This window comes from Carettochelys insculpta, chromosome 3 (genome assembly GCF_033958435.1).
Source record: "Carettochelys insculpta isolate YL-2023 chromosome 3, ASM3395843v1, whole genome shotgun sequence".
NCBI lineage: Eukaryota > Metazoa > Chordata > Testudines > Carettochelyidae > Carettochelys > Carettochelys insculpta.
The window spans coordinates 77,782,041-77,805,892 of record NC_134139.1 but is presented as its reverse complement, the minus strand read 5'-3'; the positions used below and the strand labels follow the sequence as shown (position 1 = coordinate 77,805,892).

Here is a 23,852-nt window from a genome sequence, read left to right as displayed (position 1 = left end):
CTTCCCCTTCCCCCCAGAGCCAAGCACCCCCAGACCCCTGCTGTAACACAATCCCCTCCACTGTCCCAGAGCCAGGCACCCCAGCACAGGCTTGGGCTGTGTCGTGTCCGCTGCCTGCCGCTGGCCCAGTCCCACTCCGCTCTCCACTTGGACCTGCCATGCAGCCCCATGACTGGGGCTTAGGGCTGTAACAAGGGTGTTGGTGAATGAGGCACTCGCCTGCGCCCCCTCAGCCGTGTGCTCAAGGTGAGTGCCTCACTCGCCTCACCCTTGTTACAGCTCTGGGTGGGATTGTACTTGGACCTTAGGGGCTGGAGCCATGAGTCATGACTGCATGAGCTAAAAGCTAACTGCCTGGCTCTTAGCTAGGTAGTAGAGAGGAGTTTACTCTCGCTTCCGAAGGGTCTCTGTGCCTCTGAGTTACACTTGTTTATAATTTTTTTCAGTGCATTCTGTGATAGAAAGAGATGAGGTGGGAAGGATATAAACTAAGGCTATCTCATACATAACACAGCTAAATTATGGTCCTTTCAGTCATTACATGTGCCTGCCTGTGAGGGCATTAAAGATTGTATGACACATCTGGAAAGGAACAGGAAATACCTGTAGTTCTCCAACCATAATTATCATTCCCAATAACATAGGTTTAGAAGAACATGAACTTCTCCTAAGCATGTAATAGCTTCCTCTTTTGCACATGCAGGCTCTGCCGTACCATTATCTAGTTCATTGTAGTGTGCAATATTTTATGATACCTTGAATATGAAAACTATATTAGAAGGCCAATTCTGTTAATCTTCCTGAATGTTCCAGGGTGGATTGATTTAATTCACGTTTTAAATAAAGTTTCCAACTGCTACTTCACAGTTCTTCCAACAGTGGTGCAAATCTGTTCACTAAAGCATGTTAATTTACAGCGCAGTACCATATTTTACAATGTGTAGGAGGGTATAGCATGTGTAATTTTTTTTAGTTAACTTGTTTTTTATTAATTCAGGAAATAACGCATAATACTCATTATGTGTGTCAAGCTGCAGCTGCAGCAGTACATTAAGAATGGTAAGAACTAAATCACACACACAAACTCTAGCACTTATATTTTATTAAACTGATCTTAAATGTTACATAAATGTCGATTGCTTGCAATTCCAGCACTCTCCTGAGTTGCTGGCTCTGGGCTGTCCCTAAACTCTTTCTTTTAAATCTTCAAATTTTATGAACTCCAACAGACAAATGCTCAGAGCAGTAAATGTATGGGTGTCCTTAAAACTTCTACATCCAGCTTTCATCTTCCTCACTGTCACTGTCATTTTGATTCATATCTAATTCCAAGATTCCAAAAAAGTAAGACTGACTTCCTTAAAGTACACTTAATTTTGGAGAATGCCCCATTGCAAGCAAGTATGGGATGGGGTTCCTTTGGGAAAGCTGAGTTTCCCTGAACTAAAAAAGTGAATAGATTTATGGCATCACCATGTGACCTTGATGTTCCAAAATAAGGGGCATGTATTATGTAATGTAAAATAAGAAAATGATGCTCAGTGGCAACTGGCAATTCTAGATTTCACGTACTGCAGCTTTCTGTACTGTATATTGGGTAATTCTAAACCAAGTTAACTAATTAAACAAACCATAAAGATTAGTTATGCTAATTTTTTTCTATCAACATCCCAAATGGCAAACAGGTTGGGAATTTACTTGTCAAATTATACTTATACTAAAAGGAATAGAAACAGAGAGTAAGCCGTGCTAGTCTATACACTATCAAAACAAGAAGCAGTCAAGTAGCACTTTAAAGACTAGCAAAATGGTTTATTAGGTGAGCTTTCGTGGGACAGACCCACTTCTTCTGGTCTGGCTATGGTCTGAAGAAGTGGGTCTGTCCCACGAAAGCTCACCTAATAAACCATTTTGCTAGTCTTTAAAGTGCTACTTGACTGCTTTTTGTTTTAAAAGGAATAGAGAGAGTCTTGAAGAATGAAGCATTGCAAAGTTGGTCCACATTGTTCTTCCAACATCATATCCACATCTTCATCTAACTTTTCTCCCCATAACCAGTTTTCAGTGCGTATCCACAGCTCACTATTCAAATCCTGTTAAAAATACAGAATTGTTAATTTCCTCATGGGTCTTTCTGTGATGCTTGTGTGAGTGCTCCACGAATGTCCGTGAATGTGTGTTGTCTTAGTACCCTCGTGAGGAGGGGAAATATTAACCCCATTTTACAGGTAGGAGAATTAAGACACAGAGACATTAATGTCAAAATACACATTAATTTTCAGTGACCCTTTTGAGATGCCTAGGGTCTGATTTTTCACAGAATGTATCATTTAATCACACTTAATGTGTTGAAAGCACAACTATCAAAAGCTCAGCTATTGTTTGCAGTTATGAGCACTCACCACTTCTGCAGATCAGAGGGCACAGGCAAGGGTAGAATTCATGACTCCAGACTAGCATTCAGCTAGACAAGGAGATCATTCTTTGTGGCCAGTGCAATCCTCTGTCTTTTTCAGTGCCCGCCTCCCCACTTCTTCAACAAATGAGAGAGGCACTACGGTCAACAGCCTCATTAACTATACAACCCTGATTCCTTCCCAGAGCACCATCCAACCTGTGGACAAAATGAGGCAGGGGTCCTCTGGAGAATTAGTGTTTGATCATGTCATTTTAAGAGGAGGTGAATTAAGAGTGCTTGATTTGTGAGCTTATAATGTTTTATTAATGTCGGGGATTAATCTTTATTTCTTATGATTTTTACAAACATGAAAATAGTGGAGTATTGATGACAGGAGGTAGAACCTCTCTCTTCCTGTGCTTGGCATCACATTTCTAGCAGGGAGGAGAAACTACAGGGAAAGTCTTTGGCTAAGCTCTTGCCACCCTGCACTGATGTGGGTGGAATCTATAGTCTAGATGGAATCTTCAGAGAATATCACTGCCAAACCCTTAACAAGCCTGTACTGAGCATGTGTAAACTGAGATTTTTTTCAGACCCCCCTCTCCCCTCCATATTTCAGCAGATTTTCACAAGGATGACAAAAGGCACGTCCTTGACACAGAGCTATCTTCCAGCCACGTTTCAAATGCTCCAGAGCACAGAGCTGTTAGAACAGCTCAATAAAATGTCTATCAGAATTTTTTAACATGGGCAAAACAATGTGTTTTCCCCTAACTTTGTGCTGAGAAACTGTGAAACTGTTTTTGCTGAAAATTTACAAATATTCAACCTATGGGATGCACACAGTATGGAAAATTTGTGACCAAATGGTTAAAGTTTAGGAAAGCTTACACAGAACTGAAAATCAAGTCTTATTATGAAAGTATTAGACACTTTTAACTATAGACTGCCATCTACATTGCCTTTAGTATACAGAAGACCCCCAACTTACATGATTGAACTTACGCGTTACTTGGAAGAACGCTAGTCAAAATCGTGAGTGGTGGGGAGCCGGGAGCCAGGCAGCTCTGGTCAGTTTCCTGTCTCCTGCAAGGTGAGGGGAGCGAACTGGGGTCAATCCTCCACCTGGTACCAACTTGCGCGAAATTTGACTTGTGTGGTTGCCCAGGACCACAACCTACGTGTAGGTTGGAAGTTTGCTATACTGTATCCTATTATCAGCAGAATTGCTTTCCTTAATAAGGTTAATGAATAAATCCTTGTCTCTACTCCATATAGAAAGAAATTGAAGAACTCAGAGCAAGGTTGGCTGTGCTAGAAGCAAAAGATCAACAATTGAAAAGAGATATTGAGGAGCAAGATAGGCTGCTTCAGCTGCAGGACAGCGAATTGAGTGCTGTGCTTAGCTGTGTATCTTTGAAAGAGCTACAGGAAATAAGCAAGGCCTTGAACGACACTTTAGCATCGTCCTGTCAAATTCCATTTTGTTTGGATCTTCCTGGGACCATCGAGGTATTATGCATTTTAATTATTTTCCATTATGCTGTCAATGACATGTTGAATCTGTACTGCTGTACCATTTGCTTTTCCTCACGTTGCTCAAAGGTTACCTGACTCAGAGGAATGTGTGTATAATCAAAGATACACACGCACACAGAGAAAAGATGCCTTGTACTTGTAGTATAAATCTTTAAAGGGCCATTGTCAGGAAAAAAAATTACATGATGGTTTTTCTCCCAAAACCCTCAGTGTTTCTAATAACACACATTATTCAGTCTGAATGACGTGTAAAAGTAGAACTTCTTTCTTACTGTTACAAATTGTGTAATGTGCATTTTGCTCAATTTGGACAATCACCATGTTTTGTTTCTCTTTGTTCAGTTTCACATTTATTGGTACAATATATTTTGTATTTGTAACAGTGCTTATTATTATGTTGTTAATATCCTGGCTGTGCCTTGTTGTGTATAGATAATTGTTTTTATTTCCAAATTCATTAATAATCAACTACTGAAACTGGGTTTAGCAACTCTTCTTCATTTCTCCCTTCCTTTTATATTGTTCTGGTAATGGTTTTATCCAGTGCCTTTTTTGTTGTTGTTGTTGTTGTTGTTGTAGTAGTAGTAGTAGTAGTAGTAGTAGTAGTAGTAGTAGTAAATAATAATAATAAACAATAATAATAAAAAAAAAAAAAAAAGGGGGAGCTGGTACTCAGCGAGCTTCCCCCCGCCCCCCCACAGCCCAAGCAATCCCATGGCTGGGGCTGCCGAGGTGCTGGCACTCTGTACCAACACAAAAAAGTACTAGTTTTCATGAACACCCCTTGGGGGTGTGCGTGGGTGGGAGGGAAAGTGGGTGGGTTATTCCTGGGGCCACCTGCAGATGCTGAATTAACTTCCCTACAAGGCTTCCTTGTCACACCCTTTGCTCTTCTAGAGTTGCCCTCTTTTGGGTCGAACTGAGTGCTTGACTTTTTAACCTTAACATTGTTTTAATGTGGCTTTTTGGATATAATAATTCATTAGCTAATTTCACTTGGAATTTTATAATTCGATCCAGTTGATGTACACAAAGTCAGAGTTGCCCAGATTATTTGTAGCCACTTTTACATCAATAGATATTTTTACAAGATCTTGCTTCTTTTTCAGTTGTTTTTAATCATTCTTTTTTGTTTTGATCACACACATTTACAAAAAGTATTCCATTCCCTCCGCTATTAATAAATCAGCATAAGTTTCAACGTACAGTAAACTCTCTTTTATCCAGTATTTGCGTAACTGGCACACACAAATAACTGCCATAACTCGCAACTGAAGTGCTGAGCAGTGGACACCAGGCAGGAGTGTGAATAAGCGGTGCCGTGGCTGGGGTTTGTGATTTATGGAGCGTGTGAGCAATGCCCTGCCCCTCGGGGGCCAGCCCACTCAGTGCCCAACGTGCATCCCTCTGTGTTGGCTGTGTGCGCAGTTGGTGGGCTTCTCCATTCTCCTGCCCTGTATCTGCCTGCCAGAATGGCTCCCCACGCAGCGTGTTGAGCCCCTGCCCCCCCGTTTCCATCTTCAAGTGGCTCCCCTCTGTCCCACCAACAAGGTAGGGACCGTGGTTGAGCAGGAGCCAGCAATGGAGTGCAAGCAGGTCCTGAACTTTATTATTGGGTGAGGGCCACTGAACCCAACTTTTCATCTCCCCAGCTGCTCTCTGTTAACCAGAATATTTGCATATCCAGCAACCTCACAGTCATAGGGCTGCTGTATATGAGAGAGTTTGCGGTATTCCTTATTTACTACCACTTATTCTTTCTCCCTAGAACTGACAATATGGTAAGTATAATGCATTCATTGTGTGTGCAGAATGTGTGCTAATCACTGTGCAGGCAAAGATGAAAAAGACATACTTGCTTCCAATCTAAATAGGGGCATTCTGAGTAATAGGACAAACAATGGAGTAGTAAGAGAGGGAAGGAAGGTGCATCTGGGTGCATAATTCTGTTAAGTGCACTCTCTGATGGTTTCTTGGAAAGTAAGTACAGAACTAAAGACAGTGGGTAAGATTTTGAAACGTGGCTAAATCCCATTTATAAAAGTGACTAGGGGCACTTCAGAGCCTAAGTCTCATTGAATATTAATGGCACTTAAGCACCTAAATCTCTTTTGAAAATGTTACCCTCTGTGTTTATACGCCAACAGGACACTAGAAAATAATCTTATTTATCATAGGAAATAAAGTTATCTGAGATATACCAGTTGGCCCTCTCTAATCTGGAACTCTCTCGTCTGGCAACATCTGGCATGATTTTAATTAGCTGGATGAACCATTTGTAATGGGCATGGCTAAGTTTTTTCCATGGTCCCATAAAGTTTGTTTCCAGCCACCAGTCCTGGCTGTCAGTTGTTCTGTGCTATTATTTAGCTCTAATTTATCCCCAGTGTCATCTAAGAGCCCAGTAAGCAGTGGTAGTGTTGGTAATGCTGCTAGACAACATTGACCTCCTGTGGTCTGGCAAATTCTCTTGTTTGACACCAGTCAAGTCTTGAGGGTGCCAAACTAGAGAAGTTCACTCTATATCAATATACATTTTTATTCCTTTTTTTTACCCTTGCTCTTACTGGGGTTGTTTTGCCTTTTTTAGTTTTAATGAGATACTGCTGTTTGTATATGCTAATTTATTTACAAAACTGCCAGAAGAAATCCCAATGACAGATGAATCTCTATTTGAAAGTAGAATCTAGAATGCGGACAATGGTAATTGGAATTTTTTGTTGTTCCGTAGCTCCAGAGCCCATCTTTATTTCTTGTAAAAAATTTGTCTCTGCTGTCTTGTAAATTGATGGCAAGCAGTTACAAGAGACCCTGCCTTATTTCAGTACCTTCTTTTAGTTTTGAATTTGGTTATAGGAGGATATTCAGTCTTCTTTCTTTTTTTCTTACGTTCTCAAAAGGTGATTTTAATTATACTTGACGTGTAATCTTGATAGTTCTTTAAATATGTATAAACTAAATCATTGCAGACCCATATTGTTTTTACACTGTCTGAATAAGTAGGAGCTTTTGAAGTGGGGTCTCATGGTACCAGGGTAATAAATAATGTTTCTGCTTTTGGGAAAAATTGTACGTGAGGCATGTCCCTGGTAATGGGCTCAGAAATAACATAACAGTGAACCTCCTGCTGTATACCTTCTCAGTCATGGTTTTGTTTTCTTTTTCTGTTTCCCCTGGAAAACAATGTGATTTTTTTTTTCTCCTAATTTAGATGATAAGCTTCTGGGGACAGGAACTTGTCTGATTTTGTGTCAACTAAGATTATGCGAACTGATGGTGACTAAATAGTGATGGACCCAAATCTTCCACTCAGCCTATTTGCTCATGCTGGCACCTCTGTGTGGCTAGAGTGGGAATGCAATATCCCCTCCCAGTACTTGACTGCTGTGGCTCTTTTAGGCTTCTGTACCCTTTGCTCCAGCTGTTCCTTCTGCCCTTCCTCAGTGTAGAGGAAAATGAATTTGCATTGATCTGCCATTCCTGCCTTTGTCTCTCCCTCTTCTGTCCCAAAACCATGTGCTACATTGCGTCGCAGAAAACATCCTCAGAGGTGTACTGCATGGTGTGCAGACGTTGCAGACTCCCAGCATGGGATTCCTGCTGCTGGCACAGGAAGTCTCATTGATCTATATCTAGTCTAGTAAATACTCCGTTTCCTGTTTGTAATGGCAAAATAGAACAATTGGCATAAATAAAAATTTAGCGTTCCTTGAACGTACTTGAAATATATAGGCCTGAAAAAGCCCTTCACTTTTTCATCAACTTACTCTGAAATGACATTTCTCAGAGCAGATATTTGTATGGCAATTAACAGGCTTAAATACCCAGTCAAAATTAGCTGACTCTATTAGTTTGTTGAGTTTGGACTTCGATGCTGTTGAATTCTTTATTTCTGTGAAAGAGATTTAGCTGGTAATGTGAATTTTATCTTATGAAGTAATCAGAGGAAATAATTTAAATTTTTAAAATATAATTCAAAGCTATTTGTATGATCAATGAATCAAATTTTTAGCAATATTTTATTCAAATGAATCTGTGCATATAAATTACAGTGCTGATACCTACAGCTGAGCCTCATTGAGGACTGATGGGTTTGAAGGCCAGCTGGCTGGATACCAGGTTGTGAACATAGTGTATGTCTTCCAATAACTACATCATGTCAGCCAGTAAATTGTTGCTGTAAAGTGTCCTTTACTTACTAATGTTACCCATAAATCACATTCATCAACAGAATAATGCAAATCTGATGTCGAGTATCCCTTAAAAAAGTGTGAGGTATGACTGAATTCATTCAGCAACTTGTAATTGACTGTAAAATGCAATTTCTTTTGTATTCTTTTTGGTTTACATGTTTCTAAATATGCAATAGGAGCATAATAAAGTAAACTGTGGAGAATAAGGAAAAATTCGTGGAGATTAATTGCATAAATATTTTTACACAAAAGCAAGAGTGCAAAGTATTTGTCTGTTTGTTATAATATTGTTCCAAGCTAATCAATTTTCTTTTCAAATGTTTTTTTCTGGCTTAATAATGCATCTTTGTTTTTCTTGATCCTCTCTTCTGTGTGGTGGGTTATTTGAAAATAAAGGCTTTACAGTATATGATTGTAATAATTAGCACTTACATTGCTCTTTTCATGCTCAAGGCATTTTATATACACTACTTTGAGCTCTTTTTTTTTTTTTTTTTGGTGGTGGGGTGGACAGGGGAATTCTGTGCTAATCCATGGGCATCTAATGTGGCTTCAAATGTGTTAGCTTGCATCTTGATGATGCTTTCAGTTTTGTTAAGCCATTTTGATTGAGCTGACATGAAAAAAACACACCCTTTTTGCCCATGAACATGGCTCCAAACTACTCTGTGTAACAACTTTGTGAGGGGCCTGAGTATTGCTTACCATAATATACTAATGAGGAAGTTTAAGTACAGAGATGCAAGTCATTTGCTCAGTGTCGTAGAGTGATGCTGTGGCAGAACTAGGATACAAACACAGGATTTCTCAGCTCTACACTTCACAGCATACGTCTTTCTCAACTAAATGAGACATTTTAGAAATAGTCAAAGAACGATAGATCTGTGTTTTTAAGTTCTTTGAATACCTTTTGGTTGGAGATGACACAGTAAGGACATTCTGTGAATTTAAAAGCTAAGTTGTAAAGAAGAAGGTATTAAATGAAAGACTTTAAAGCTTTGGTTCTCTTGACACTTTGCTCTTTTGTCTACTTTTTGCGTTTCTCTTTTGGGCAGTGGAAGCCAAGAAAGTTTGTTTCACTTCTGTTTCGCGTTCTGTTTCACAGTTTGATTTAGTATTTTGCCCTGCTTGATTTTGCTCACATTTGCAGGTGAGGCTGGCCATGTCACTCTGCAACACATTATATCCCAAATGGAATTCACCGTACTGTCTGTCTGTGAAGCTGAATGCCATTCAAGCCAGAAATTCAATTAAATATCCTTCAATGCACTTGAAACACTCTGCCTTCCTTCCCACCCTTGCCACACACCAAGCCTTAATTGGTAGAAATTGCTTCCACAGAGTACGTGAGAGATTTTGAAGATATGGAAATTATCTATTCTCTGGATTAGTAATTGCAGTGTTGACATGGCCAGGGGCTCCAGGAACTGAACTTGAAGTTTTGTGTAACTAGTCCACTCCGCCGTAGTGTTGCCTGGGGCTTATCTGACAAACATTAATTCAAAGTGAAGTGCAAATGCTCAGAGTATGAAAACATTATTAGTTGAAATATCATTGAATCATTCAGCCATCTCAGTTGGGGACCAAAACCTGTCTGAGTCAAAAAAAAAAAAAAAAAAAAAAAAAAAAATCTCGTTTTTGGAATGGTTGATTTGAGAAAAGAGGGACAGGTAAAGTAAGAAAAACATTATTGCTCAGTGTGTTTAACAAGATGAAAAATAGATTTGCCATTCAGACCGCAATGTGTGTGTATATATGTTGCCATTACGGGTTTCTGCTGTACACGCAGTTTGTTTTACTAAGTGTGTGCTCACACGTCCCGTCGGGCTCAACGAGTAGTGGTCAATAGCTCAATATCTGGATGGTGGTCTGTTTCAAGCGGAGTGCCGTGAGGCTTGGTTCTGGGGCCGGTGTTATTCAACATCTTTATTAATGACCTGGATGATGGACTGGGTTGCACCCTCAGCAAGTTTGCGGATGACACAAAACTAGGGGGAGAGGTAGATACATTGGAGGGTAGAGAGAGAATCCAGAGGGACCTGGATAAATTGGAGGATGGGGCCAAAAGAAATCTGATGCGGTTCAATAAGGAGAAGTGTAGAGTCCTGCACCTGGGGCGGAAGAATCCCAAACATTGTTACAGGCTGGGGGCCGACTGGCTCAGCAGCCGTACAATGGAAAGGGACCTAGGGGTTATGGTGAATGAAAAGCTGGATATGAGTAAACAGTGTGCCCTTGTAGCCAAGAAAGCTAATGGCGTACTGGGGTGCGTTAGGAAGAGCATTTTGAGCAGATCTAGAGAAGTAGTTATTCCTCCTTATTCGGCACTGGTGAGGCCACATCTGGAATATTGTGTCCAGTTTTGGGCCCCCCAGTATAAAAAGGATGTGGATTTGCTAGAGCAGGTTCAGCGAAGGGCAACAAAAATGATTAAGGGACTGGAGCACAAGACCTATGAGGTGAGGCTGAGGGATTTGGGCTTGTTTAGTTTACAGAAGAGAAGACTTAGAGGTGATTTAATAGCAGCCTTCAACTTCCTGAAGGGGAGCTCTAAAGAGGAGGGTGAGAAACTGTTCTCAGTGCTGTCAGATGGCAGAACAAGGAGTAATGGTCTGAAGTTGAAGAGGGAAAGGTGTAGGTTAGATATTAGGAAAAACTTCTTCACCAGGCGGGTGGTGAAGCATTGGAATGCGTTGCCTAGAGAGGTGGTGGATTCTCCATCCCTTGAGGTTTTTAAGTCCTGGCTGGACAAGGTCCTGGCTGGGATGACTTAGTAGGGGTGATCCTGCTTGAAGCAGGGGGCTGGACTGGATGACGACCTGAGGTCCTTTCCAGCCCTGTGATTCTGTGACCTGTTGGTTCATTTAGCAGAGCACATGGAAGGCTACCAGGAAATCTGGGTGCAGTCACGTTCGGTTGCATATGCATTTAAACAACAGTATCGGCTATAGAGAATGTAATTAACTGTACTTCACCATTTTGAAGGAATTTCTGTTTATCAAGCTGCACATGTGGTATGTTCTTCTAGTGCTATTTTGTTTTCTGTGTCTAAATATATATTTTTATAAATACACTGTACATGTTTGGGATGATGGATCATCTGCTTCGTGTGGGAGTAAAGTGGCATGTATGGGAGGTGCAAGTGTGAGGCCTATGAGTTGCGACGAGGGATATGGTATTGTAGCTCTGCAGTTTCTCTTTGGAGTCTGTTTTTGAAGTTTTTTTGTGGCAGGATGGCTACTTTTAAATGTGCTACTGAGAGTCCAGGGAGATCGTGTTCTCCTACGGGTTTTTGTATGTTACCATTCCTGATATCTGACTTGTCCATTTATTCTCTTACATAGAGACTGTCCAGTTTGCACCTCTGCCATATACTAAGAGAATATATGCCATATGCCAGCCAGGTTGACGTGGCTAGGTCCTGTGATGGTCTCACTGGCGTAAATATTTGGTAGAGCTGACACTGAGGTTGGTTGCAGAAATTGGTTCTTGAGTTAGAGTTACTGTTGTGTGGTTTATAGTTGCTGGTGAGAATTTGTTTCAGGTTGGTGCACTGTGGGTATGTGAAGACTGGCCAGCTTCCCAAGGTCTATGAGAGTGAGGGATCATTGTGCAGGATGATGATGTGGAGAGGTTTTAGCCTCATTTTATACCGAACCTCTTTACAATTACAAGATACTATGTAATACTGTGATAATGTACAACTGGTGGCTGTAGGTGATGGCCGGCAGTGTTCTGTTATTTTCCTTGTTCATCCTGTCTTGTAGCAGGTGGCTTCTGGGTACATGTCTGGCTCTGTCAATCTGTTTCCTCACTTCCTCAGGTGGGTATTGTAGTTTTAGGGAAGCTTTGTAAAAGTCTTGTGGGTGTTTGTCTCTGTCTGAGGGATTGGAGCAAATGCAGTTGTACCTTAGTGCAGAGAGTAATTCTTCCTTATATTGTACTGTTCAGTTTTGTTCTGAGCATGGCTTTTTCCACTGTCCTGGAAGGATGATGGCAGGGAGGTGACAGCCTCTCAGAATATTCCTCTAGAGACCAGTCAACCATGAGCTGTTACATCATAATGTGTGGGGACCCCTAAAGTTTACATGTGAGGTCTGTTGTGGCAGGACTAGGAAGACAAACCAGAACAGACTCCCCATTCTTTTCTTTAGAAACACAATCATCCTTTCCTCTTAATCCAAACCTATTCTGCTTCTCTAAGGTCCTAGATGATGCAAGATGTTTGTTAGTGATTTTTTAGACTGTTCACAATGATTTGATATTCCCATAAATGGTATCTACGATATCTTGTCAGTCTCATGTTAACCATACAAAGTATAAATATATGACTGGGAATATGGGCTTGTTTAAATCCTCTGAAGCATTTGTATCAGAGAGGTAGTCGTGTTAGTCTGTAGCTTCGAGAACAACAAGAAGTCTTGTGGCACCTTTTTGACTAACAGATATTTTGGAGCATAAGCTTTCCTGGGCAAAGACCCACTTTCATCAGATGGATCTGGTGGATGGACCTGATGAAAGTGGGTCTTTGCCCAGGAAAGCTTATGCTCCAAAATATCTGTTAGTCGAAAAGGTGCCACAAGACTTCTTGTCACTGAAGCATTTGGTAATTCTAATTTTTTCATGGTGTACTGTTGAGGGTTAAGTCAGTAACATCTAAGTCTGTGGCATTCCCAGCTCTTCCTGAAGTTCTCTGGCTGAATCACGTGTGTTAGGTAGTATATTTTATCATTCACCATCCAATAATACAATTCCTTATCTCATGCTGCTTAAACTGGAGACTGGGTGTATTTGTGGAGGCCCAAAGATATATTCTGCAAATCTGTGCTGCTTTTCTTTTATAATCACCTCATTTTAGCCCCACATATGTGCCTAGGTCTATTTCTGGAGGTTTATCTACATGAACTCAGGAAAATGAATGCTAGATACAGACTACTGTCAATTGTGTGGGTGTCAAGAATGTTTCCTTTCCTGCATTTTATCAACTAAATCTGATACTAATTGAATTTCTGTCTCATTCCTGTCTTTCAATCAGTTGGGTCAACAGCCTAGCAATCTCAGTGTGTGAGTTACGCTATATCAGATGATAGGAAGAATTTTTGAATGTTCTTATGATAGAATATAGAAGCTGTCTCTGAGCATCAGCTGATAGGAAGTTGTTACTTCTTAACTGTTCTGATAGAAAAGAGGTGAGTTGATGGGTTAGGCTTTATAGCCCAGTGGTCCAGATGAAACCATAGAGTTAAATTAAGGTGCTGTATAAAAAGTTCTCTTTGGTAGTCAAGAGGAAGTGTGAGTGAGCCTCTGAGCACAGGCCACTTCACAATGGCTTCCATTTTAAGAGGGTTGGGGGTCATTTGCCTCCCCAACCTGTGTCCTAGATAAGGGACCATGGCCTCTCCTATCTGGCACTTAGAGTTGTGTGGTTAGACCGGCCTCTTTGAGTTCTGATAGCTCCCGGGCAGTCCCTGTGCTCTTGGTCCCCAAAAGGAATGATACTGTAAGATTCTGTGTGGACTATAGAAAATTCAGTGCTGTTACTGTAACAGGTGCACAGCCCATGCCAAGAATCCATGACATGCTGAATGTGCTAAGCTGGGCCAAGTATCTCAATACTCCAGGGAATCACATGCAAAGAAAACTATATTAAAAGAGTGGTAAGGTTGTGAAGTTAAGTACTCAAATGTTAGGAAATACCAGAATTAAGGTTTTATTCAATTTAATTTTTGTCCCCTTGTGCATACTGTGACAGACCACAGCCTGTAGGCTGCAGAGACTTGATAGAAGGCAGATACACTGGTTGATTGGTGAATGCTTTTCTGTTCCCTGATTAAGCCCAATTGAGGGAGGCAGCAGGGGCTTCATTAGGAGTCAGCCACAGCTGGGGCTAAGCAGCACCTGTGGGCAGCTGAGGCCTCTGGTCTTCCTATAAAAGCTTCCCCCTCCCCAGGCACCAGCGGGGAAGGAGGTGAAAAGTACACAGAGAAGAGGAGGCTAGAGTAGAGCAGAGCAAGAGGTACCAAGGGGAAGTGGTGGGCGAAGTGACCCCGGCTGAAGTTGCTACATTGGGGCAGAGGCAAGAGCCCGCTAACTGCCTCTTGTTCTCTTAGGGACCCTGGGCTGGAGTCCAGGGTAGTGGGCGGCTCTGGACTCCCCACTCCCATCCCCAGAGGGCTACCTCTCGGAGGCTGCAAATCCCTGCGAGGGTGTGTGTTTTTGCACCCCACCCAGGACTTGCCTGTGATGAGTGGCTCACTAAGCAGGGATCCTTGTCTCTGGTTAGACCTAGGCAATTAAGGGGCCACCCTGAGTCTCTGAGGCACACCAGGAATCTGCCAGGAAGTGCAGGGACCCCAAGGGGGCTGACAGGGGAATTTGTCACAATACGCTTTTAATATAGGGTAGAAATCCAAGATCATGTTTTTTCCGCAGGACTCTCGCTCTATTCAGGTGACAGGATGGATGGAGCCCAATTAATAAATATCAGTTTTTCATTTTATCCCTGTGTATTGCATGCCCTGTGCCTTATTTACAACTCACTATTTAAAATCTGCTCTGAATGTACAATTAATTTTCTTCTGGGCTTTTTTTATGGAGCACATCATTGTAGCATGTGAGTGCTTCACAGACATGAATTGATTTATCTTCACGTCACTGTAAAGTACAGCAGTATTACGCCTCTTTTACAGAAGTAGAGTTAAGGCAAAGAGATAATATCAGACGTGCACACTAAATTTTAGTGCCTGTTGTGATATCTCCATGGCCTGATTTTTCTGATTTTGGCAGCATTTTATTTAGCCATAGCATGTATCTCATTAACTTCAGTTGATGCTGAGTGCTCAGAGTCCACCGGAACTCAAGCTGGGTTTCTAGAAAATGAGGATCACATAATGGCCGGCTGTGAACAATTGCTCGAAGGGTCTTGCCTAGCATCATAATAGCAAGTCTGTGGCAGAGGCAGGGTAAAATCTGATTCTCAACTGCCTTAGCAACACGTTCTCTATTTCACTGTCCTCTGCCTCATTCATGCCACAGCTTTCAACGTGGAAATAAATGAGGCATGGGTCCTAAAGGTAACAGCTTCATTCCCTCCATACCTTGGATTCCTTGTCTAAGGATCATTCAGCCTCTTCACTGGTGTCCTATGGAAAAAATAGTTTGTAATTTTGTGAACCAAAAACTGTTTCATAATGCACACAAACGGGTGAACAAAAGTTGTTGCAAGAGCAACTTTAAATCTGATGTTTCCTGGTTTTTAATGACTTTGCAACTGCAACACTATTTTAATCTAATTTTTGTATTTAATTTATATACATAAATGTATGCACAAAGTTAGAGTAGGCTCATTCAATAATATCCATATACAATTGGCAGGGTTGTCTGTTTTGTGCATGCAAAAAAAAAAAAAAAACCCTTAATTTGTGAGCACAAATCTGGGTTGTATACAGTTGAGTAGTTTTGGGCAAAATTTTATTTTTTAAAATTAAAATTACAAAAGCAAATATGGATAGAAATATTTTCAGGATAATTTTGGTGAAAACGGGATGATGGATTTTAAACACTCTCTAGCAGGGCTGGAAACCTGAACAGAATACAGTACCTATATTGTAAGTTCTTTGTGGGCAGACACTGTCATTTTGTTGTGTATTTGTGTTGTGACTCACAGTACAATGCTGCTCTAGGGGTTGGGCTCCTAGGTGTTACTTCCATACAAATAATACTAATTATTAATAATAGTGATAATTATAATTAAAATAATAGACATTATTTTTTATTGAGTTTACATGGTACATGAAAACTTGTTGGTGAAATGAACTAGTTTTACTGTCCATGCTCAATGTAGTGTAAAAGTAACAAACAGGATCTGTTGAGAACAAGTAAACTAGACTGAAAAAATATCTGTTCTAACAACCTGCAGTACAGTGTTATGAGTAGGGCCCTACCAAAGTCATGGTCCATTTTGGTCAATTTTCATGGTTGTGGGATTTCAGATATGTAAATCGGAAATTTCATGGTGTTGTAATGGATTTGAAAAAGGGGTTGGTGGAGGCTTGCAAGCTTATTGGATGGGAAGAAGTGCAGTATTGCTACCGTTATTTCTTTCAGAATCAGCGGCCAGAGAGCCACCAGAAGCACAGAAGTAAGGTTTGCGTGGTGTGGAATTGCCACCCTTACTTCTGAGCTGCTGCTGATAGGGCACTGCCTTTGGAGCTGGGCACTTGGCCACAGCCGGCACTCTGAAGGCCAGGGCATACGTAATGATGGCAATACCTTGACTTCCCCTGCAACTCCCTTTTAGGTCAGAACCCCTAGTTTGAGAAATGTTGGTCTCCCCTGTGCAATCTGTTTAGTATAAAAGTACACAAAAAGCCCATCTTTCATGGAGGGAGACTACAATATTTGGTCCATGATGTGTTTTAGGTGGTTGTGGCGTTGGTGGAACTCTAGTTATTAGCAACAGACTAAAGGATGATTTTAGAGACCAATTTTATCCTGACATTGGTTTTCTGTGCTTGGAAGAATTGCCTTTGTGTACTTATTTATGGAAAAAATATATTGTGTAACATCTCATGATTAGTACAAAAGGTCAACATTTTTATTTTACTTTAATCCTTCTAGCCTTCAGGAGAAGGAACAGTCACTCAGCATGTCCATTAAAGAAACAACTGCCAAAGTAAGTACATATCGACTATAATTTTTTTTCAGTACAGTTAAGAAACAAAGATAATCCATTACTTCTTAAAAGTAATAGTTTGTCTTGTGAAAGGGCAAAAGTATCGTATTTCTTCTGATTATCAGAGGGTTAGCTGAGTTAGTCTGTATCTTCAAAAACAACAAGAAGTCCTGTGGCACCTTATAGACTAACAGATATTTTGGAGCATGAGCTTTCATGGACAATGACCCGCTTCATCAGATGCATGAGTGGAGGTTCCAGAGGAGGGTCTCAGGGGGGCGACTCTCCTCTGGAACCCCGACTTACGCATCTGACGAAGTGGGTCCTTGCCCACGAAAGCTTGTGCTCCAAAATATCTGTTAGTCTATAAGGTGCCACAGGACTTCTGTTGTTTTTCTTCTGATTATGTTTCATATATAAATATTCTTAATATCTATTTTAAAAAGAAATCGAAACCTGATCAAGGCATTAAATTCTTGTGTGTCTGCCAAAGGAAGTAAGTAGAACAGTTCATTAAATGTAATATTGCTTGGCTCATGTTCATAAGTGAGACCAATTTTTTTATCTTAATTTGGAAACGATCTGTAAGCTAGTGCAAAGAAAGTGAAATCTGGTCACAACTGAATGTCTCTATTCTTAGGAAAAAAGAGCCATATTCTCATATTGGTTTCACTTGTTTAAATCCAGAGGAACTTGATTGAGGTTGGGGATGTTGCAATAATGCAAATGGAAATCAGAGTCAGGCCCAGGACAATTATGGTAAACAACTTACTTTTTCATCTCAGCGGGATAAAGTTTAGGTATACTTGCACACTGTATTAAAACAATCATATATTGCATCATAGTTTCCTGGATCCTTAATAGATCTACTGGAGGTGGAACCTCAGATGCGGCAGGGCTAGAGTGTTTTGTTTTCTGCGATTAGAAAGTTGGCGACCCTATGTACGAAATACTGTTTTGTTGCTACAAACCAGTTATTGTGTTCCAGAAATATGCCGTTGCCTATGAAAGCACTCACGTGCATACATTTGCCTATTTCACTTGTGCAAGCAAAATTTGCAGATGTGCAAATCTGTTTATGCTCACTGTCATATACTTCGTATATGAAGTTGATTCATGATGCCTGTTTTTGCATTTGTGGCCTATAATGTCTAGCAAATGTAGATACTTATACTGTTTTTTGTGGGAAGTTTTTGGTACTTCTCTCAGCAAAGGCGAAATTTTTCTGGTAATTCCTTTGAATGGTGTAAATATAGAGGATAGAGGAGTGTGAAACTAATTTGAGTTACCACTGTTGTTTTCGTCTGAGTTACCGCTGCTACTCTTTTTCAGATCTGATTTTCAGTTTCTTGTTTTCCATATTCTTCAGCCACTAGAAAGAATATTGTGGTTTCTTATGCCATAATGGATCAATGATTCAGTAGTCTTCTCTGACAGTGACTGGATGATGCTTGGGATGGAGAATTAAAATACCCTTAAGGGGCTTAATTCCACAGTATTTTATATGATAAATGGAGAAATTCTGTCCTGATTTTGGCCAATATTTGGTTTATAACCTGAGACACAAAGATTGCTAGTCTGTCTCTCTCCCTAATGTACTGTAACTCAGCATTTCCCGAAACTTTAGACAGCTGACTCCACAGTTGAGGAAAATCAAATTGCGTTAGAACTGGAAGGGACTGCAAGAGGTCAAGTCCAGTCCCCTACAGGACCAAGCACCATCTTAGATCATCCCCAAGAGATATTTATCTAACATGCTTTTAAATATATCCCCTGGAGAGTGCACAACCTCTCTAGGCAATTTATTCCAGTGCCTAACTACCCTGTCAGTTAGGAAGTTTTTTCCTAATGTCCAATTTAAGACTCTCTTGCTGCAGTTTAAGCCCATTGCTTCTTAACCTAAACTCAGAAGTTAAGGAGAATAAATGAAACCAGTTGGTCCCCAACCAGTCGGCCCCCGAAAGCTCTGCCTTGTGTTATCAGCAGTTATCTTAGGGTATATCTACTCTGCCAAGTTTTGTCAACAAAACTTAAGTCAACACAAAAGTCAACAGAACAAAAATTGCCAGATGATTTCACGCTTTCATCCTCTATAGAAACATCATGTCCACAATGGGGATACTGTCATCGACAGTATGAGAAACGCACTGTAGGTATGTATCCCACAGTCCACTGCTGTGGGAAGGATGAGCTGATTGCTGTGCATCTGGGGATCCCCCCACCCTGAGTTTCCCCACAGCTTCTTCAAATGCTTGGAGCAACATCTATGAGCTCTCCCTGCTGAGGAAAGTCAAAGCAGCACAACAACCTGTCTCTCTCCATCCACAGCACCAATTTGCCTTTTGCTGTATTTGTAGTGGACACTGTAGACCCACGTGGATGACTCGGACTTCGCTGACAGTCTGGCACTTCTGTCCTATAGCCACTGATAGATGCAAGAAAAGATGTCAGACCTTGCTGACATCACAGCTAGAGCTGGCTTTAACATCCACAAAGGGAAAAACTAAGATTTTGAATATCAACATCAGTAGCACAAAGCCAGTCATGCTTGGCCACAGGGCACTGGAAGAAGTTGAGGTGTTCACATACCTGGAAAGCATCATTGATAAAGAGGGGGGCACTGATGCTGATCCAAGAGTGTGGCTTGGGAAAGCAAGAACAGCTTTGCTTGTAAGAAATGTGCCAGCAGGAACTCAATACTGCTGAGGGATTTGGGAAATGTCTCCTTCAGAGCTCATTTGCATGAAAATGCAAAGGTGTGCATATGTAATGCCTTGTAAACAAAGCCTGATGGAAGCAGATGAAGCAGATGTTTTGTCTATTGTAAACTGCATGTTGTTATAGAGTCACAATTTATGCTATCACCCAGTGTAAGAATTGTGGAGTCTCAACAATGCTTGAAGTTGTTGTGGGGGTACAGGACAGTTATCACTACTGTGTAAGATATGGATTGCAGAGGGCTCCCTTCATCTAAGCAGTGTGAGGTGAGAAAGGGGAGGCATAGTGGTTGAAGTAGCTGAGTGGAAGCCTTTTGGCTATACAGCTGGATGACTGGTTTGACTAGTTCTCCCCCATCCCCCCCCCCCCCCGTTCAAAGGTAGACCTAAAGATGGGTCTATAGTTATTCTGTGAGAATCCACCTTGGTGGATACTGAGATGCTGTGGCTAGGCCCGGAGCTGAATGCCACTATGAGTTGAAATCAACGAGAGCTGGAAGCACATGGTTTGGCCTACAGCAAAACCCACAAGATAGCAGCGGGCGACTGGCAGCCGGCTGGTAGGAGGAGCAGCGAGCGGCTGGCAGGTGCAACCGGCGGATGGCCAGTAAGAGAAGCAGCAGGAGTGACCGGCAGATGCCCGGTGTGGCAGCTGGGGGGGCGGCAAGCAGAATGCCGGATCAGTGCAAAGGTGGCATTGTCTCAGGCTCAGTGAGGGCATGCATGAGGGTGATGTGTCAGGGCCTACATGGTCTGGACAGAGTTGTAAGGGGGTATGGAGAAAATTTGGTTGTGTGGATTGGCTGTTTACAGTATTGGACCAGTGAACCTGGGAAGCAAACGACACTGCTCAATCTGTTTGAGCTGGGGCAGTTACTTGAGGATTGGTTATGAACTCTGGGTATGGTATTTTCCTAAGCTTATGCCATATGACTTTTCTGCCTCTTTCTTTAAAAGTTTCTTTTCAACACTAGACTCTGTGCTTATGAGTAGGGAAACATTGCCTCTCCTGAGGCTCCCAGGGATGTGTGAATTTCCTAGGCTACTGGGTGAAGGCTCAAGCCGGTTCTATGTGAGATGGATGAAAAGGAACTCCTGGATGTTGAACCCGGCCCTGGTTGTTGCCGACTCCTTCCGGCAGAAGGGTTACATTCTCATGAAAAATTTCTGGAATTCTAAGAAGGTCAGAACTGAGATTAAGTTATTCAACTCCAGTGTCAAACTAGTTCTACTGTCTGGAGCAGAAATATGGAGAACAACAAAGAGGACTGTCAAAAAAAAAAAAAAGTCCAGACATTTATCAGTAACTGCCTTCGTAAAATTTTCTGGATCCACTAGCCATACTCCATCACCAACCAGGCTCTGTGGCAATTAATCGAGTCACCACTATCCTGCTGAAGAAGGAATCGGGGAGAGAAGAAGGTGATGGATTGGATGTACGCTTAGAAAACCAACCACCAATATTACAAGGCAATCCTTAAGTTGGAACCCATAAGGAAGAAGGAAAAGAGGGCACTCAAGAAATACCTGGCATAGAGACCTGAGAGCAGGCCCTAAAAAGAAGGGAAGTGCCTGGTCAGAACTGGAAAGGATTGCTTAGGACAGAGGAGGCTGGCAAATAGTTGTCAGCGGCCTGTGCTCCAAGATGTAGGAGTGGATGAGGCTTACTACTACTGTGTTTCTAGTGCAGGTCAGAACAGGAGCATTCCATTGATTTGCTCTTTGTTCCCCAAACAGAGCAGCTCATTCAGCTGTCATATTCTCCCCAGAGCTTTGAAAGGGGAGGGGTACATGTCTGCAGTTTAGCAGAGATCAAAACACTCAGCAGAGCCATTGGGGCAGGCAGGCATTGTGGGATACTGATGGAAGCCAGTTCTTTCAACAAAACAAACAATTGTGTCTACAGTGGTGTTTTTGGACAGTAAAAGAGAAGAAAAGAAAAACGTCTCTTAGGGATGGAAGTGTTTTGTCAGCAAAACTGGGCACATAGCATTTTGTACGCTCACAGTTCTGTCACTCAAAGGCAGTTTTTGGTGACAAAAGTTAGTACTGTAGACATACTCTTAATTTATATATGACAGCATTTCTTCCCCACCCACACTTGGGGTATTGCTGTTGTGCATGATGTAGATCTTCATAACAGGATAATCTAATATATCCTTTCCTTTCTTACACACCTTAATGAGCAGTGATACCGTTAACAGCAGTGATGTTAAAGGTGTTGTAACTGGCCTCTGAGGGAACACACACTGAAATGAATGGGTCATTTCACAGCTCAGAACTCTTGCTTCAGGCTCTCTCCAGTCTCAGGCAGAAATCACTGATTTTGATGGTTCTTTCACATTTTGAATGTTTATTTTCAACAATAATCCTGGAGACTTTTAAAAATGAAAGCTGAAACTCTCGCTAACATTTGAGAAGTCTGTCTGCTCTGCATCTTAGCTGGTAGGTTGTCACAGCTTTTTGGCGTGTGTGTCTCATGGTGAAGAAAGCATTGATGTTTCAGATGTTCTTATTCGTATGTAAGTTTCTAATCCTTGTTTGATTATTAAAATTGTTGTTTGCAATGTTGTTGTAACTGTTAGTCCCAGACTATGGGAGTGACAAGGTGGGTTAGGTAATAGGTTTTACTGCATGAATTTCTGCTGATGAAAGATCTACACTTTCAATCTACACAGAGCTGAAGAATATATCTGTGGAGCTTGAAAGCTTGTCAATTTCACCAGCAGAAGTTGAGACCATAAAAGCTATTACCTCAGGCATCTTGTCTGTGGATTAAAATTGTCACGGTTCTGGGGTTAACTGCATTTCTGCTCTCTCCATGGTCTGCTAACAGCTACTGCTTTAGGACTGAAGCCTTTAGCCATCACTCTGTGTGGGTGGGGACCAGCATCCCTTTGCCTTCAGATCAGGAGTTTTTTGTGTCACCAGGGACCATCACCTGACATTTGCTCTTGCTCAGGGACAATTCAGGTTGCAAGTGACCTGCCATCTTTTACAGACCACAGTACTTATTTTTTAGGATAGTAACATTGAACATAAAGTAAAGCAGAGTGTACATGCATATTAAGCTTGACACCCTGATGGATTCCAGTCTTTCAGATCTTTACAGAAGGATTTTGAAACTTGAGTTTGTTAATCCAAATGTTGGTCCTCTCAGCCAGTTCATTGGCTTTTTATATCACCTTATTTCTTGTCTCTTGTGTATGTTGGACCCAGTCTGAACTAGTGCATGCAATTAACTGAAGAGGTTGATACTTCTCTGAAGCTGTTTACCTGCCTCAAGATCTGCTATCGTTACTTTCTTCCTCGAGTGTCCCCGTGGGTGCTCCACGATAGGTGTCGGGCTTGCCCCGGTGCCGCAGGTCAGATCTTTTCAGCAGTTTCTGCTGGACCGCGCATGCGCTGGTGCGCGCTGCTCCCTTGCGCGCTCCTGGCCGCGTGCGCGATCTGGTCCCCGCCAGTTCCTCTTCAACCGCGATCGGCTGCAGACGGAATCCGCTCAGGCTACGGCCAGAGTTAGTGTATTTAATGTTTTTAAAGTGTTTAGAGCTTCTTTTTCAGTCTTTAGCTTAACTTAGCTTGTTTTCAAAACAAAAAAAAAAAAGAGTAAAAAGTAAAGTTTTACAGCCTTAGTAGTGAGCGGAGCAGTGGAGGCCCGGGGACGTAAGGCCATTAGGCCTCCTGCCGCGGCAGGCTGAGTCTGAGAGGGGAACAGGCACAGAGAAGGTGCTAAGTACCCTATTAACAACTCAAAGACTCACCACAATGTCCTCTTCAGGATTCAAAGTGTGAGTCACGCCGCAAAGCGATGCCGGCCTCCGATGGGCACAGAAATGCTCCTTCGGCGCAAAGCTCACAGCCAGAGCAAGGAAGGACAGAGAGATGCGGCTGAAAATGCTGCTCTTTGACAAGGCCTTCCAGCCAGATGCGCTGGAGCGGCCTCAGCAGGAGGGACCCGCAGGGGCCCATAAAAGGAAAGCTGCTTCCCTAACCCCATCAGCGCAAAAACGGAGGAAGCTTTCACCAACCCGATCCCTGCTGGCAGCCACAGCGAGCGGGATGGGTGGAGCGCATAGCCCCCAGCTGCAGTCACAGCTGAGCGGCGGCGGCGCGGAGACGCACGTGGCAGAGGCTGAGCCTCCGATAATCAAACAGCCGCCCCACACCGCGGGCAGGGCGGCGGCCAGGCAAGCGGTGGAACCGGCGGCACCGCAGCTAGTGGCACCGACCCCCGGGGAACCGGCGGTGCAGAGCTTGCAGGCACGCGGCCTGCAGGCACCGCGGGAGACCACCCGCGCGGCACCGCAGCGGAGCGTGCCGAGCGC

At 42.2% G+C, this 23,852-nt stretch overlaps 1 protein-coding gene across 1 annotated transcript in view; it reads left to right on the top strand.

Annotated features, from left to right (window-relative positions):
- Positions 1–23,852, top strand: part of DISC1 (DISC1 scaffold protein) — a 381,004-nt gene that overhangs the window by 101,774 nt on the left and 255,378 nt on the right. The window contains exons 5-7 of the mRNA XM_074990175.1: positions 3,680–3,913; positions 7,489–7,490; positions 16,753–16,807. Of these exons, the coding sequence (XP_074846276.1) occupies positions 3,680–3,913; positions 7,489–7,490; positions 16,753–16,807 (291 nt within the window). The remainder of the gene's footprint in view (positions 1–3,679; positions 3,914–7,488; positions 7,491–16,752; positions 16,808–23,852) is intronic.